Source organism: Thyridium curvatum, assembly GCF_004353045.1.
Source record: "Thyridium curvatum strain D216 chromosome Unknown NODE_2_length_892811_cov_85.036431, whole genome shotgun sequence".
In the NCBI taxonomy this organism is placed as follows: domain Eukaryota; kingdom Fungi; phylum Ascomycota; class Sordariomycetes; order Thyridiales; family Thyridiaceae; genus Thyridium; species Thyridium curvatum.
In genome coordinates, this window is record NW_022156757.1 from 585,058 (window position 1) to 600,875 (window position 15,818).

General features: G+C 55.0%; 3 protein-coding genes across 3 annotated transcripts; 2 read left to right on the forward strand and 1 right to left on the reverse strand.

Moving 5' to 3' along the window:
* Nucleotides 1-1,720: 1,720 nt before the first annotated feature.
* On the forward strand, nt 1,721-6,357 carry E0L32_000578 (uncharacterized protein; the record flags this gene model as incomplete). The annotated part of the gene is made up of 13 exons (XM_031140346.1): nt 1,721-1,727; nt 1,824-2,046; nt 2,172-2,712; nt 2,780-3,098; nt 3,151-3,333; nt 3,382-3,752; nt 3,806-4,135; nt 4,191-4,652; nt 4,711-5,563; nt 5,628-5,696; nt 5,766-5,933; nt 6,033-6,141; nt 6,219-6,357. The coding sequence occupies 13 exons, from the start codon at nt 1,721-1,723 to the stop codon at nt 6,355-6,357; spliced, it is 3,774 nt and encodes a 1,257-aa protein (XP_030995895.1).
* Nucleotides 6,358-7,110: 753 nt separating this feature from the next.
* E0L32_000579 (uncharacterized protein) lies at nt 7,111-8,941 on the reverse strand (the record flags this gene model as incomplete). The annotated part of the gene is made up of 2 exons (XM_031140357.1): nt 7,111-8,108; nt 8,206-8,941. The coding sequence occupies 2 exons, from the start codon at nt 8,939-8,941 to the stop codon at nt 7,111-7,113; spliced, it is 1,734 nt and encodes a 577-aa protein (XP_030995896.1).
* A 1,240-nt stretch (nt 8,942-10,181) lies between these two features.
* E0L32_000580 (uncharacterized protein) lies at nt 10,182-15,730 on the forward strand (the record flags this gene model as incomplete). The annotated part of the gene is made up of 4 exons (XM_031140368.1): nt 10,182-11,063; nt 11,116-15,209; nt 15,285-15,374; nt 15,439-15,730. 4 exons carry the CDS (start codon nt 10,182-10,184, stop codon nt 15,728-15,730), a joined length of 5,358 nt encoding a protein of 1,785 aa, XP_030995897.1.
* Nucleotides 15,731-15,818: the final 88 nt, after the last annotated feature.

Sequence of the window (15,818 nt, forward strand, 5' to 3'; positions counted from 1 at the left end):
TCCAGACTGGTGATGACTGATGTAGCTTCTAAACTGTCGGATCCATGGGCCTGCCTACCGCTTACTTACACTCCTTCCTGTAGACACTTTTACTGAGGTACTCCGTAGGACAAGGCATCGGATTGAGCATACCCGATATCTGATCAAAAAAGATCGAGGGATCGACCTGGCCTTGTCGGGGTGGACGAGTCCCCTTTATGAGCTGAGTCGAGCTCGAGGAAATGCCAATGCCCGTCACACACACACACACACACACACACACACACACACACATAATTTCCCGGATTCCCTTAGGCGACAGCAGAAGGATGAGCTTCCTTGACTTTGGGAAAAGTTCGGGAAAAAAAGAAAGAAAGAGGAAAGATACCTCGACGGACGAGGATCGCCTTCCCGCAAGCGAAGCCAGGGATGCTAGGAGCTGATGGGATGGGGGTGGGTTGATGGAGACATCCATCTCGAGTGCAATGAGACAACTACTTGTAACAATATCTGCGCAAGCTACCTCTGCGAGTTTGTACAAGTACGGTGGAGATCGCTGATCGACGCCTAGGACCACCGCGGCTAGTCGGGCGCCGCCCAAACGATTATGCCCCACGATTTCGATGCTCTATCAATGGATTTCGTGTCCATTGGAGCTGATGTCAAATTGGGACCGGTCAAGAAAAAAAAAAAAAAAAAAGAAACGAATCAGTCATCGTGATGAAGAGGGGAGATGCTGTTGGCCATTCGGACAAGCGCCTACGGAGCTCGGGGAGCTACCTATTCGTTGCTCTTACGTGGACAACTAACTCTCACGGATACCCTGTCTCATCTCGAAAGGCCCAAGAGAAACAGAAAAGAATACGAACCAGGGATCCCTGTCCGAAGGCTGAACCATGGAATCGTAATTGCTGGAAAAAATCAGCTTCGCTGTCCCTCCACGTCCAATCGTCCAATCCATCCTGTGCTCTTCGTCTCCCTGCCTCTGCTCGCGATGGCTGCTAGCCAACAGAAATGTCCGGGCGGCATTGTTCAATCGATCTTCGAGTCTTTTCGCCCCCATCCCATCAACCACACACAACCCACAATCCCTAGCCGAGATCGACGGAGAGGAGCTGGCCGAGCCTTTCTCGCATGGGACAAGCTTCAGGGCCGGGGTTGGGCACCAGCGGGATCTGGCGAGGGACTGATATGATTGATGAGACATCGTTTGTAAGCGAGCGTGCCTAACAGGTTCGGTTTCCCTTGACAAGAAGCCCATCGCTCCTATCGGCCAGTTTGGCGGCGTCGAACAAGACTTGCCAAAGCCGATGGGCACCTGGTGGACCTCAAACACTATAAATGGCCACTAGAGGCGCTAAGGAGCCACGCTAGGTAAGAGGCCGAGACGGGCTTGCAGCGAAAGGAAAGGGTGCTTTTCCCAATCTGTCCGTGCCGCCAAGCTCCCGGAAATGCTCCCTATCGGTCCCTCTTGAAGTCTTTGTCCATATCAAACTTGTATCCATGTATCTTGCCCATGGATTTGAATTGTAGGTACATGGAAAGATACTGCAAGTAATTTTGTCAGCCAATGTTAGATCATACCGACAGCCACGCCGTACCTGTTTATTACCTCTTATTGCCATAAAACTCTGGCCAGCTCTATTCGCACATCCTTGGTGGTCAACTTTCTAAGCAGTGTTACCTACTTTAGCTTGAAACCCCGTAATCTTTAGCACGCTCAGGCCACTGCAGCCTTAACATGCAGGGTATTGAGACTTGAGAAGGAATTACATTTACCTGCAAAGGTACCTAGGTGGCACCAAAAGCACCCTATCTGGCTTGAACACGACTAAACGCTTTAGACTCGGCTCTCCGCGAAAAGAAACGCGCTCATCGCCAATCACTAGACGCGTCTCCTAGACGAAGCCTGTTTCTCATATGCACGCCCCAGACAGGTGTCGCTGCCACTCACACACCCGGAACTGAGTTTCGGACTGTGATTTGGCTTCTGACACTTTTCATTGTGCCAATCACGACACCCATAGCCACGATTGCGCCCAAGGCCGTTGCCGGGACCGTGACGAGGTGTGTGGGCACCGAGTGCCCTTCCCCAGATGTCACTCTCCGCGGCATCGTGACCGAAGCACGGGGTGAAGGAATGCAATACTGTGGGGTCAGGTCAGCGAGCCACGTTGCACTTCACGATCTAGTTGTCTTGTTGTCGTCGCTGTCTTCACCGCCCCAATCTTGGTAACTCTTCCCAAGATTGAATTGGCCCGGCCGTTCAGTCTGCAGACCCGCACCATCATGGCTGCCCCACGGAGCCGCAAGCGGAAGCAAGCCCACGGGTCCGGCGCCGACGATCCAGAAACCAGGAATAGACCCCGGAAGCGCCCAAAGGTCTCCGGAATCAAGGATCCTAGCGTGAAGCATATCCTACTAGCTCAGCATTACCCAAGGGTCCAAACGCTGCGCGACTTCCTTCTGGCCAAGTTGCCTACGTCATCCAAGATCCGAAGGAGAAAGATAGCTGCTCTCGGCTCCCATGCTCCCGAAGGAAAGGTTGTGAAGGAGACCGAGGTAGCCATTGGACGCTTCCTCGACTCGACCTTGGTCACCGGAGCAGGCGAGACGCGGCCGAGCGAGCCGGACGATCGTTGGGAGAAGTGGGTGAGCTTCTCACAGAGAGGGGATGAGTCCTATGTTACTCTCTCAGACGGTCCTTCAGGGGCACTTTTCTCCCAGTCCGAGGTGCGATCTCTTGTTGCGTGCAAGCCTGCCCCGTGACTCGGCCTGATAACTAAGGGTGCATCTTTAGATTGTTGACTTTGTCATTTGGCTCCTCTTCGAACGGGAGAAGAAACATGGCAAATGGCCAAAGCACCTACTGTGCGATGGATATCGTAGAACGCTGGCATCCAATGCCCCAAAGGGCTTGCCGCCCGCCGCCAATACAATTCCAGGGCTGTTCTGTGTGCATCCCAATCCACATGTCCAGACTCTCAAGGAAGACCCCTGGCCGCAAGTGCTTCTGCTGCTAGGCCAAGCGGGAGAAAGGGTCATGATTGATCTGTTGTTTGACTGTTCCATCTTTGTTGCCATGGAGTCCGGGCAGGACAACCTTCACCAGTTGAGCGGTACGTCCTCTCAATGCCCCTTCACGTATTGAGAGATGCTGACTGCGAGTAGGCAAGCCCTTGTTTGATCTTGAACCCCTGAGCAAAGGCTCACATCAAGTGAATGCTGGGGAGACCCAAGCAACCAAGTTTGAGAGGAAGCCTACCGAGATGGTCTTCGTCAGAAGCCGTCTGTTCTATGCAAGAGCTGCTCTGAATGCTCGTGGCCTGGTTCACTTTGGTCTTAGACATATCCGTGAGTTTCTTTTCCCCCTTGTGTAAGAGACGACCCTGACTTCAGCAGATGCGCTCAACCGATTTACCTACCGGTCTGCTTCGACGTTTCTCGACCAACCTCCCAAGGATGATGAGGTCAAGAATCTTGAGAGGCGGAATGCGGCTAACACTGTCAAAGTGATGATGTACATCTTTCCGAGGCAATTCGGTCTGCACAACGCCTTCACCTCCATGGTGGATTTCCGCAAGACAGCTCAGAAATTCCAAGACTATACACTGCGTGAAGACGAGGTCTCAAAGCTCTATCCGGACGTCGACGGCAAATCGAAGCACCCTGTACCCAAGAGGCTGTGGGGAGAAGCCAAACGGCTAGTCGAGAGGCTACAAATCCTGCACAACCGATGCTCTTATTCACAACTGCTTCAACATTACTGCCCCGTGAGTACTGCTCCTCTGCTAGCTCAAGGGTGCCCTCGACTAACAGCACATAGTCGGAGGCTCTGGCCAAGGGCTCCAAGAAGGTTCCGTCAGCGGAGAAGACTGCCTCAAGCGGCAAGACGAAGAAGCGGAAGAAGCCACAGGCCAGCACAGCACCTGACGTGACTTTGCAGTATACGTCTCTCGCGGATCTTGCCACTCCAATCGCTCACGTATCAGCATTCTGCCAGGCGGTGCTCAAGAGACTTATCCCGAACGAGTTCTGGGGTACGGGAGATGTGCAGACACACAACAAAGACCTGTTCCTGACAAACGTGGATCGATTTGTCAAGCTCCGACGCTTTGAATCTATGAATCTTCATGATCTGAGGCAGGGCTTCAAGGTATGACATGACCAAGAGTGCCCAGCACCTCGATGACAGCGCTAACATCGATCAGGTCACGGAGATCGAATGGCTTGCTCCTCCCAAGTTAAAGGGCCAGAAGCTCAGCCGCACTGACATGGATAAGCGGAACGAGATTTTCCTCGAATTTCTGTACTATACGATTGATTCTCTTTTGATACCCCTGATTCGCAGCAATTTCTACGTCACAGAGTCGAACGTGCACCGCCACCGACTCTTTTATTTCCGCCATGACATATGGCGCTATGTTGCGGAACCGGCCATGGCGGCCTTGAAAGCAAAGATGTTTGAGGAGGTCAAGCTTGAGGAGGCCCTCCAGATATTGAATTCCCGACAGCTGGGCTTTAGTCAGGTCCGGTTGCTGCCGAAGGATACGACGATGCGGCCGATCACCAATCTGAGGCGGAGGACGGTTCCCATAGGCAATACCAAGATCCTGGGCCCCAGCATCAATGCCATTCTAGGGCCCGTCCATACAGTCCTAACCGCTGAGAAGGTACGTGACCCCTCGTTGCAATTTTGGAAATCTTTCTAGATGCTAAAAAGTATATCAGAACCTCCACCCGGAGCGGCTGGGAGCAACCCTATTCTCTGTTAGCGACATATACAAACGCCTCAAAGGCTTCAAGCAAGGGCTGCCGCAAACGGGGCAGAAGTTCTACTTTGCCAAGGTCGACGTGCAGGCCGCTTTCGACACGATCCCGCAGTCGGCCGTGATCGAGCTGATGAACACCGTCCCGTCGCACAAAAGGTACCAGGTGCTCAAGCACGTCGAGCTCAAGCCGGGCGAGAGCGCCGGCCGCAACGGCGCGACTGCCGCCAAGGCCAGCCGGCGCTGGAGGGCCTCGGCCAAGGCGGCGGGCGACGACACGAGCTTCCTGCAGATCGCGGAGCGGCAGCACGCGCCGAACCGGCGCAACACGGTGTTTGTGGACAACGTCGTGACCAGGCAGCACGACAGCTGGGCCCTGCTGGCGCTCATGTCGGCGCACGTCCGGCAGAACCTGGTCAAGATCGGCAAGAAGTTCTACCGCCAGCGGGACGGCATCCCCCAGGGGTCCGTCCTGTCGTCGCTGCTGTGCAACTACTTCTACGCCGACCTCGAGGCCAAGCACCTGGGCTTCCTCCGGTCGGAGGGCTGCCTGCTGCTGAGGCTCATTGACGATTTCCTGCTCATCACTACGGACGCGGCCAAGGCTTCGAGGTTTGTGGAGGTCATGCACGGCGGGTTCCCCGCGTATGGCGTGACTGTCAGCCCGGGCAAGAGCCTCGTCAACTTTGAGCTGGAGCATAACGGCTCGATGGTCAAGAGGATAAGGGATGGGGAGGGCTTCCCCTATTGTGGAACTTTGCTTGACTGCAGCTCCTTGGAGATCATGAAGGACCGCCTGAACTTCAAGGATCCGGGTTTGTCTCTCCCGTCTCGCATCATTCTGTCACAACAGAGCAATCTTACTAACATGAGCTACAGTGGTTACAAACTCGCTGACCGTCGAGTTCTCGCGCTTCCCAGGCCAGAACTTCAAGCGCAAGGTTCTCAGTAAGTCGCTTTGGGCGGTTATCTTATTCTGCCAAGCCCTTTCAGTGTTACTAACAATGTACACACAAGATGCCTTCAAAATCCAGTCTCACCTCATGTTCTTCGACACGACGCACAACGCCCCGTGCACGGCGCTGCGCAACATCCACGGCGCCTTCTGCGAGACGGCCACCAAGATGTGGGCGTACGCCCGGTGCCTTCCCAAGGGCAAGCAGCCGTCTCCCAGGCTTGTCGTCGGTACGCGATATCTTCCTCTTCTTCTTCTCTTTTTTATAAACTTTTGACTGCCAGGGGGGGAAAGTGTGTCGGGCTAACTAACTAACGCGGATTTATCAGACACCATCAAGGAGCTCATCGATGTGGCGTACATGCTCCTGGCGGGCAAGTCCCGGAGGCAGAGGTACCCGGGGTACAAGTTCGGCGTGCGCAGGGCGCAGGTGGCCTGGTAAGTTTGTGCAATCGTAGTCAGACGCCTCAAGGGGGGTTTCGTCATTCCGGTGCTGACCTTGGACAACTCAATAGGCTTGCTCTGCATGCGTTCCGCCGAGTGCTGGCGCGGAAGCAGTCTCGGTACGGTGCTGTGATCGCCTGGCTGGATGGGCAGATGGAGGACTTGGAGCAGAAAGAGGATGTGCGGATGCCTCAGGGCGCGGTTGCGTGAGTTGGCCTGAGCAGGTGCATCAAGTAGTTGTATGGTCTGTGATGTATGCAAAAAAACCTGGAAGGTTGTCCTCTCCATATCATGAGAAACGAGACACGAACAACTTGTACAATAAATTGTGCTTGGTATTCTGAATAATCATAAGCTACATCAGAGTGGTCTCGTCTTCTTGTCTATGCATAAGGGAGAGAAATAAAGGGTATCAAGATGCAAAAAGCCATCCATCCTCGAAATCAAGAAAATAATGGCCACGCGAAATGGCAAAAAACGCCTCCTTGACACATGTTTGATATGCAGAATCCATGGTATCACGATGATGAAAAAGGAGGAATGATAAAAAAAAAACCAAAAAGACAAAAAAGCTTACCAGGAGTCGAACTCCTGGCTACGAAAAACCCCTTTCGAGATTTTTCATGGGGAGGGGGGAGGTCAGCCACATTGGTTCTGTGGTGGTCCTCCTCCGAAAGGGGGCAGGATGGCGTGCTATTTATTAAATGGGATCCACGTTATCGTGGTCATAAACCATTGCACCATCCCGCCCCCGATGGAAACTAGGCACTGTATTTGGAATGATAAGGGGCTGTTGCTTTCGGTTGTCGAGGTGGGAGGGAGGTGAATCTGAGGTGAAGGTAGGTGATTCATAGGGTGGTGCGTGCGCCAGACCGAGCAGCTCTGCTCCCCTCGCTCTCTCTTTCTCTAGAGGACGGACAGAAACAACAACAACACCACTCCATTCCCTACAACGACTGGCTCTCAGAGCGCAATACCACACTCCCACCACCGCCTGCCCCAGTGCCACCACGGCACGATCTCCGCCTTCCCCCAACGCAGCCAGTGATCGCCAGGCTGCCCGTAGCCCATCGCCCGCAGCGGCGACGCCGGCACAGGCTCAAGCAGCCAGATCCCTCCGCGCGCCAGGTCATCCACGAAGAGGCCCTGCGTGGCCACAAGCCACGCCACCACGAACGCGAGGTTACCCGCGCGCCGCACCCACCTCCGCCGAAACACCACCGGGCCGAGGCCGCTAGCCCGCAGCGCCCGCCCCAGGGCCTCCTGCACGCAGACGCCGAGGAACGCGAGCACGAAAAACGCAAAGGGGCCCCGCGGGTCCGTCTTGTCCCGCCCGGCCGACGTGGCGCTGCCGGCGGCGTGCAGCAGGCCAGAGTGGACGAAGGCGATCAGCGCCGTGGGCCACGGGGACAGGCCCAGCGCGATGGCGGGCGCGGTGAAGGCGGCGCGGAAGGTCTGGTGCCACCAGCGGCCCCAGAAGCCGAGGAGGCCCTTGTCGAGGACCTGGGCGAGGGAGCCGAAGCCCGTGGGGTAGTGCCAGAGGTCGGCGCGGGGCCCGCGGATGATCAGGCCCAGGGGCGCAAGGATGGAGAGGCGGACGAGAGCGTCGAGGGTGAAGACGGCCTGGAGGACGGCGAGGACGCCCGCGAAGGCGAGGAGGGCGCGGTAGGTGTGCAGGACTGGGTAGGGGAGGCGTGCGAGGTGCGGCGGGAGGAGGTGGTGCGGCGCTGTGGAGGACGACGGGACAGGGAGTGGGCCGATGATGAAGTAGGGGTCTTGCATCATGAGGACGGAGCAGGCGTCGAGGACGGCATAGTCAAGCGCCAGGAGGAGGAGCTTGTTGCGGTAGAAGGCTGCGCGGGTGGTGTAGCGCTTTGAGCCCGCGACGCTGACTTGCGGGATGGACTCGATGTTGACGGGCTCGTTGGCGTGGGGGTTCTCCGGCCGCGTGAAGTTTGGGACTGATGGTATGGACCAGTTCCATCCTTAATTGGAGGAGAGGATGAGTTAATTATATGCCACTGCGTGAATGGGGGTTATGAGTCTGGTACGACTTACCGCATCCCCTGAATGCACAAACCAGATCTGTACACCAGCCCAGGCGGGTCATGAACGACGCTTCTGCCGGGTAGCCTTGCCAGTAGTACTCGTACTCGCCCATCTTCCTCGCCACATCCTCGTCTGGCGCCACCGTGAAACGCACCGACTTGCGCCTCCGCACCGTCCCGTCGCTGCGCTTACGCGAATGCACGCCTCCAGCCCCGCCAGCGCCGTTGGGACTGCTGGGAATGATGCACGACGGGCCTGGACTTCCTGGCGCGCTGCCGTTGCCGTGGTTCAGCACGATCGGCCCATCCTGGGCGGCCAGCGAACTCGCGCGGCTGCGAGCTCCCGTGCCGCTCCAGGCGCGGGCGTCGACGCGGGCGAGGTCGTCCTGCGGGCGCATCCACAGCAGCAGGGCGGCGCTCCACATGACACCCCACGCGGCCGACAGGCCGACGGCGTAGGCGAAGGCGATATTGGCGCTCGAGGCCGTGAGCAGCAGATGCGCGTTGATGGCGACAATGGCCGCGAAGACGGCGAAGCGGGCGCGGCGCAGCCAGGGCAGGCGGGCGTGCGGGACGGCCAGGTAGAGGATGGGAATTAGGAAGGTACCGAGCACGGCCTGCGGGAGCAGGAAGGGCCGGATTGAGCCGTCCGCGAGGCCCTGGAGGTACATCTGGCGGAGGGTCTCGCGGCGGTCGGCGGCGAGGGTCGGCAGGATGAGGTGTGCGAGGTCGTCCGGCCCGGGCATTGTGGCGGTCAAGAGTTTTCTTTCTCCCTCTCTTGCCAGGGTCTGTGAGGTTGCGTTGCTTGCGCTATGTGGTGCGCGATGGCAAAAACGCCGTGCGCCTGCTCTCTTGATGTCTTTTCCCCTGGGAGCGATGCTACCGCTGGTGTGCCATGGCGCGCTGTTTTGAGGTCTGAGGTGGTGATGGGTTGGAGGTTACACGGCTCGCCAGCTGAGTCGAGTCATACGCCCTCCGGTTTGGTGGCGTAGGTGCTGAGATGTCAACGACCAGCCTCACACGCCGAGAGCGATGGTCTTGTCAAGGGGTATCCAACCAGGCGTTTGTTTCAAGAGCACGTAAAAATTCCTCTTCAGCACTTTCAGAAAGGATGCTGTTGGGGTAAAAAAAAACCCAGGGTTGAGACTGATGCCAAGACATTAAATAGACTCCAGCGGCTACAGCCGATTGAACTAATGGCTTGCTTGACCCCGAAACCGGTTCTTGATAAAGGAGAAATCCTGGTTCTCTTTGGAGAGCATTGCTTTCACAATCGCATGTACAAGTAGTCCCGTCCTTTATGGTCAATGAGCATCACCATCACAGAGCGCTTCACCTGGGCAGTCACGAAAGGCATCAAGCACTGGGGAAAGAACCTCTGGGCAGCTCTAGTTTCGGACTTTCGGTCCTCTCACCAGCGCAGGAACGATGCGTGCGGGGCCCCACTTGCCCTTTCGAGCTGACCCACCACTTTCATCTCAACTCAAATCAAGATGTTATTCTTAAATCGACTTCCACAAAGCTCTCCAGCTTGTCAGTCATATTCTCTCCTATCTAGGGAATCATCTTTGTCAATACTACTACACACAGAAGATACAACTAAGTGGAGTTATCTCTGGCATTATCAACAAGAAGTAACAGACAGCGCTTCTGATTTTCGATGGAGTACAAGTAATACTCAAGACTGGGATGAAGTCCGGTGGTTTCCTGAATGGCCCCCAATGCCCTCTTGGGTCAGCGAATCCCTGCAAAACCCACTGTAACTGTGCGGCCAGGATGAGAGAGCAACGAATCAGCATGTGGCCAGCATCAGCTGCCCGCAATGTCATTCTTTTCGCGTCTTGCGAAGTAATGTTGCTCGAGCGAGGCAAACCCTTACGATGACATCGGCCCTGATGTGTTCCTTGCGATGCTAGTCTCCAGACTGCCTGCGACACGGTTTGCAGGCGCCAGGCAGCCATCGATCGCCACCAATACTTCTTCAAAATGTTCGCCAGCGATCCAGAGGTTGTTAATTTAACCCATGACAGCCGCGATCAGGCTGAGCGACTCTCGAGGGAGACGAACCATCAAGCCCGCCCGGAACCTACCGATCGTATCAATGGCTCAGCTGCGAAGGATGGGGCTCTCGTGGATGAATTTATCGTCCTCGAGGCTGCTCCTTCTTCAGCTGAGATACCCACACCCAGTGCCTTCAAAGGACGGAGCCTTGGGGTCTTTGGGCCGGAAAATAACATTCGGCGCCAGCTCAGTGATCTCCTGGTGCAACCGTGGGTTGAACCAGTTATCCTCTTGCTTATTGTCGCCCAAGTGGTCCTTCTAGCCGTTGAGGCTGCCCCGGACGTATGGGGGGAGGGCAATGCTCGGCCGAACCGATGGGGAAAGACGCCAATAGATTGGGCCTTGTTCGCCATATTCATCATTTACACCCTCGAGCTCATGGCTAAGATTATCGTGTCGAGGCTCTTCCAGGGTCCGCCCGAGCACAGCGCAGTTGATCGTCAGCGCGAAGATACCCGCGGAACCTTGTTCGACAAGATCCGAACACAACTACTGCTGAACCATTCCACGGCTGACCAGCCACCGCAGACTCAGCCCTACGGGCCGTTCGCCTTTGCTCGCTCCTTCGTACTCACACAAAAACCGCATGTCCCGAAGACTTGGGAGGACAAGATGCGGATGGAAATGACCAGGAAAGCATTTTTGAGACACACCTTTAACCGGTTAGATTTCGTCTGCGTTGTAGCCTTTTGGGTGTCCTTCATCCTTGGCCTGACTGGGGTGGAACACCGCTACCACATCTACATCTTTCGAATGGTGAGCTGTTTGCGAATTGTCAGGCTGATGGCTTTGACTAGAGGCAGTGCTGTATGTCTCCCTCCGTTTGATCTTTGCATTTGATCCTGACGCCAGGAATCAGTCCGTTCTGAGGGCCCTGAAGAAGATCCTTCCCTTGCTGGTCCGAGTTTTTCTGCTCATTACGTTCTTCTGGCTGCTCTTTGCCATTGTCGGCGTACAAAGCTTCAAAGGCAGCCTGAGCCGGCAGTGTGTGTGGCTAGACCCGTCTCAACCGACTGATCTGGCGGCGTCCTTCACCAACCCATCCGGGTTCTGCGGCGGTCATCTACGGAATGATACGGACTCTGCGCCAACCATCCTCCCCTGGGTGTTTATGACGCGGCCTGGAGACTTCACGTCGCTAAGCAACGGCACGGGCAGTGGTCAAGGACACATTTGCCCGCGCGGGTCGATTTGTCTTCAGCAGAGCCGGAAGCTGTACAACGACACTGTTCATTTCGATGATATCGTGCACTCATTGGAGTTGACATTCGTCATCATGAGCACCAGCACATTTTCCGATCTAATGTACTCTACCATGAACTCGGAGGCTGCCCCAGCAGCTTTATTTTTCGCCGCAACGATCATAATCCTGGCGCTCTGGCTTGTCAACTTGTTCATTGCCGTTTTCATATCCTCCTTCCAGATCATCAGAGAGGAACACAAGATGAGTCTCTTCAATGCTGACGAATATAACCCCACGGAGGTCGATCATGAGACGAGATTGCGAAGAAGGTCTACCCTTCAACTACTCTACAACAAGACAGCCTGGATTTGGGTCCTTTTCATCACCTATGACCTCTTCGTTATGGCATCACAGAGCACAGGGATGAACAACCAAAGAGTCCAGCTCGTTTATGTTTCCGAGATCGTGACATCTATTCTTCTGGATATCGAGATTATCATCCGGTGGCTTGCAGACTGGCGCTCTTTCCACCGCGGATACCGAAATATCATTGACCTTTGCCTCGCTGTCGTTACATCAGTTATCCTGATCCCGCCAATATACAAGTCCAGTCAAGTATATGCTTGGCTGACACTATTTCAGATATTGAGGATATACCGCGTTGTTCTCGCCATACCAGTAATAAGACTCATGATCATGATGGTCTGGGGCAAAGGCCTCGGCAACCTTGCGCTTTTTGTGTTTCTCGCCACCTTTTTAATCTCCATTCTTGCAGACCAGCTTTTCCGAGGTGAGATCACAAAGACGGATTATCAGAACAACGATATTTCAATTAACTTCGAGTCCACTTTCAATTCATTCCTTGGAATGTATCAGCTTCTGTCCAACGAAAACTGGGCGGCCATCTTGTATAATGTTACAGCCTTTACTACAGTATACTCGACAGCGTGGATCGGAGCCATTTTCCTGTTTTTATGGTACATCGTCTTGCGCTATGTCCTGATCAATATGTTCATCGCCGTTTTCGCAGAACAATTTGATATCTCAGAAGACCAGAAACGGTTGACCCAAGTCAAAATCTTTCTGCAAAACAAATCGGACCGGACTCCGAGCGGCGACCTCTCTCTAGGAGGCTTCTTTTCTGCGGGACGACAGGGTCAACACGATGACCAGGCATCCTTGGATTTGATGCTCAAGGATGCGGTCGTTCGTGATTACCTCAAGGGACTTAAGGACGACAAAGACGAGTCGCCCCTCGCCAATACCCAACTGGCCAGCCCAGGCTTTCTATCTTCGGTCTGGGGTCGCCTAGTCCACCTCGCTAGTAGCCGAGAGCCCAATCCGTTCCATTCCAGCCTCACTGTTCCAGGTTCCTCCAACTCGGAAATCTTTGATGCCAGAGATCTGGCCCAGCAGGCAGTCGCTTCAGCCGCAGCTCGGCGGAAAGCTCAGCGAGAGTATCTCGCACGCCACCCTACATACAACAACGCCCTATTCATTTTTAGACCGGGAAATCCCCTCCGCCGCTTATGCCAGGCATTAGTTGGACCAGGAAGCGGGAGCGATCGCTTCCAGGGAAGGCGGCCGAACACAACCGCCTGGTATTTGTTGTCCTTGACAATCTACACAGCGATAATCGCGATGATCGTCGTTACCTGCATTGCGGCACCCCTCTATCAAAAAGAATACTTTGATCGGCACACGTTCAGCATTTCGAGGTGGCTTGTGTGGACAGAGGTGCTCTTTCTAATCCTCTTTTCACTCGAGGCTCTCATCAAGATCGTCGCCGACGGCTTTTTCTTTGCGCCCAACGCCTATCTCCGAAGTTCGTGGGCTATTATAGACGTTCTGGCCTTGCTGTCTCTCTGGCTCAATGTGGGTTTCTTGTTCGCAAATGGCGGAACCGTGCCGCGAGTGGTTGGGATTCTGAAAGGTCTGAGAGCCCTCCGCCTCTTGCGCTTCACCGACGCCACCCTTCAGATATTCCGGTCCCACCTTGTCGCCGGAGGATGGAAGAGAATCAGTGTTGCACTCGTCTCAATGTCTTTGCTACTCCCATTCGCCATATACGGAGTGAATTTGTTCCACGGCCAGATGGTCTCCTGCAACGACGAAACTGACAGCATCGTCCGTCTTGAGGACTGTTTTGGCGAGTACAATAGCATTCCATTTCCGGGCCAGAACAATACCTGGAATCTTGTGGCTCCAAGAGTAGCATCCAATCGCTACTTCAGCTTTGATAACTTCGGGGCCAGCCTCTTCACGCTCTTCCAGATCATCACCTCTGGATGGGTGGAAGTGTCCGTCGCAGCTCAGTCGACCACCGGAGCCGGTATGCAACCTCGGTTTGGTGCATCCCGGGGAAATGCCATATTCTTCGTGATCTTCGTTTTCTTGGCACGAGTCTTCATAATCGCGTTGCTCATCTCCATTCTGATACGGAACCGAATAGAGCAGACCGGCGTGGCCTTCCTGACCATGGAGCAGCGATCCTGGCAGAAACAACGGGAAGAGCTTCGACAAATATCTCCGGATAACGGCTGGATTGATATGGAGAATCAGAAGAAGGCGTGGTACCGGAGGAGAGCTATCAAGAGGAGAGGGAAATGGTACAAGACACTTACCTTTGTCCTAGTGCTGCAGCTCATACTGTTGATTGTGGACTATGCCGCGGAACCGGACTGGTGGGCCAAGACGAAAGACTATGTTCTCTTGGCTTTTACAATGCTTTACATGGCCAATATTGCCATCCGCATCAATGGTTTGGGATGGCGCCGATTTCGTCAGAGCGCATGGGATGTGCTCGCGCTGATCGCCGTGCCGGCCGGGTTTGCTTTGTCTATTGCCAACCTCGTCAGGCCCGGCGTGGACGGGCTCGTCCATGTGCAACAGCTCTGCATGGTCATCATCCTGTGTCTCCTCATCCCGCGCAACGAGATGCTTCAGAAGCTTTTCCGCACGGCCTCACTAAGCCTGCTGCCCGCGGCAAGCCTGCTGTGGACTTGGGTGGTCTTCTTCATGGGTTTCGCTATTGCGATGACGCAAGCCTTCGGCCTGACTCGTCTCGGTGGACAGTACAACGGAAACTACCTGAACTTTCGTGCTGTCCCCAACGCCCTCATACTGCTCTTTCGCATGAGCTTTGGGGAGGGCTGGAACCGCATCATGGAGGAATTTGCCAATGTCGCACCTCCCTTTTGTACAGGAGAGGACTGTGGGAGTCCGAAGTGGGCCTATGCCCTTTTCACGATGTGGAACATCATCAGCATGTACTTCTTCGCCAACTTGTTCCTGGTGATCATCTACGAGCGGTCCTCTTATGAGTATCACTGGTCCAGCTCTGTGAACCAGGACGAGATCACCGGGTTCAAGGTTGCTTGGCGCAAAGTGGATCCGGACGGTACGGGCTTCATCGCCAAGGAAGACCTGGTCAGGATTCTCGGGGAGCTCTTCGGGGTCTTCGAGATGCGCATCTACGACCGCGAGGACTCGGTCGCTTCGATACTGGAAGACGTCCGCGGCGGCAACACGGCTGCCCAGCTAGCGCTCCGCTCCGCGGCGGCAAGGCAGAGCGCTGGTATTGACCTACAGAAGCTGAATGCGAGGCTAAACCGGATCAACATTGCAGAAGTGCGGAAGCGGAGGATGCGGCACAATCTCTTCTTCGAGGAGATGATGATGACGGCCGATCCGGACCGCGGACTCTCGTTTACGAACGTCCTCATCGGGTTGGCGCAGTATAACATCGTCAGCGACAGCAAGTGCTTGCGGTAGGATTCCCCTCGTCCCTCAAGCCCTGATCTAACAAACGCGACTATGCAGCGGGGCTAACCATGGACACACAGGTTGGAAGAGTTTTTACGACGCCGTGCCATGCTGCAGCGCGTCGAAGACCAAATTCGCAGGAATACTGCCCTCAGATTCTTTGATACGATGTAAGTCTTGACTAGCCCCATTTACGCATCGTTGCACAGACGCACTGACATTGGGTAAAAATAGGTATTGGTTGAGGAAGTACCGCTACCATCGGGAGATGAAACGCGGCGAGCGGCTGACTTCAGTCCCTCAGTTCCCTGTCCCGGAGATCCTGGTTGATGACGAGGAGGAACGCGCTGCGGGAACACAGGAGTCGCCACCAGCCTTGTCCCGATCAGACTCGCCCGACCTGACCCATGGTGATGAGGTGGAGCCTGACCGCCATCTCATGTCGACTCCTGATGAAGTTCGTGGGCCAGGGGGTAGCCCTATTGGAACAGCATCAGAACGAAGAACACACTCGAAGACATGGTAAGCCCGGGTGGAGGTGCAAGAGATGCTCTATGGTTCTCTTCGAGGTTGAAGAGCCTCGAGCAGAGTGCTATTTGAGAAAGAAAGGCGGC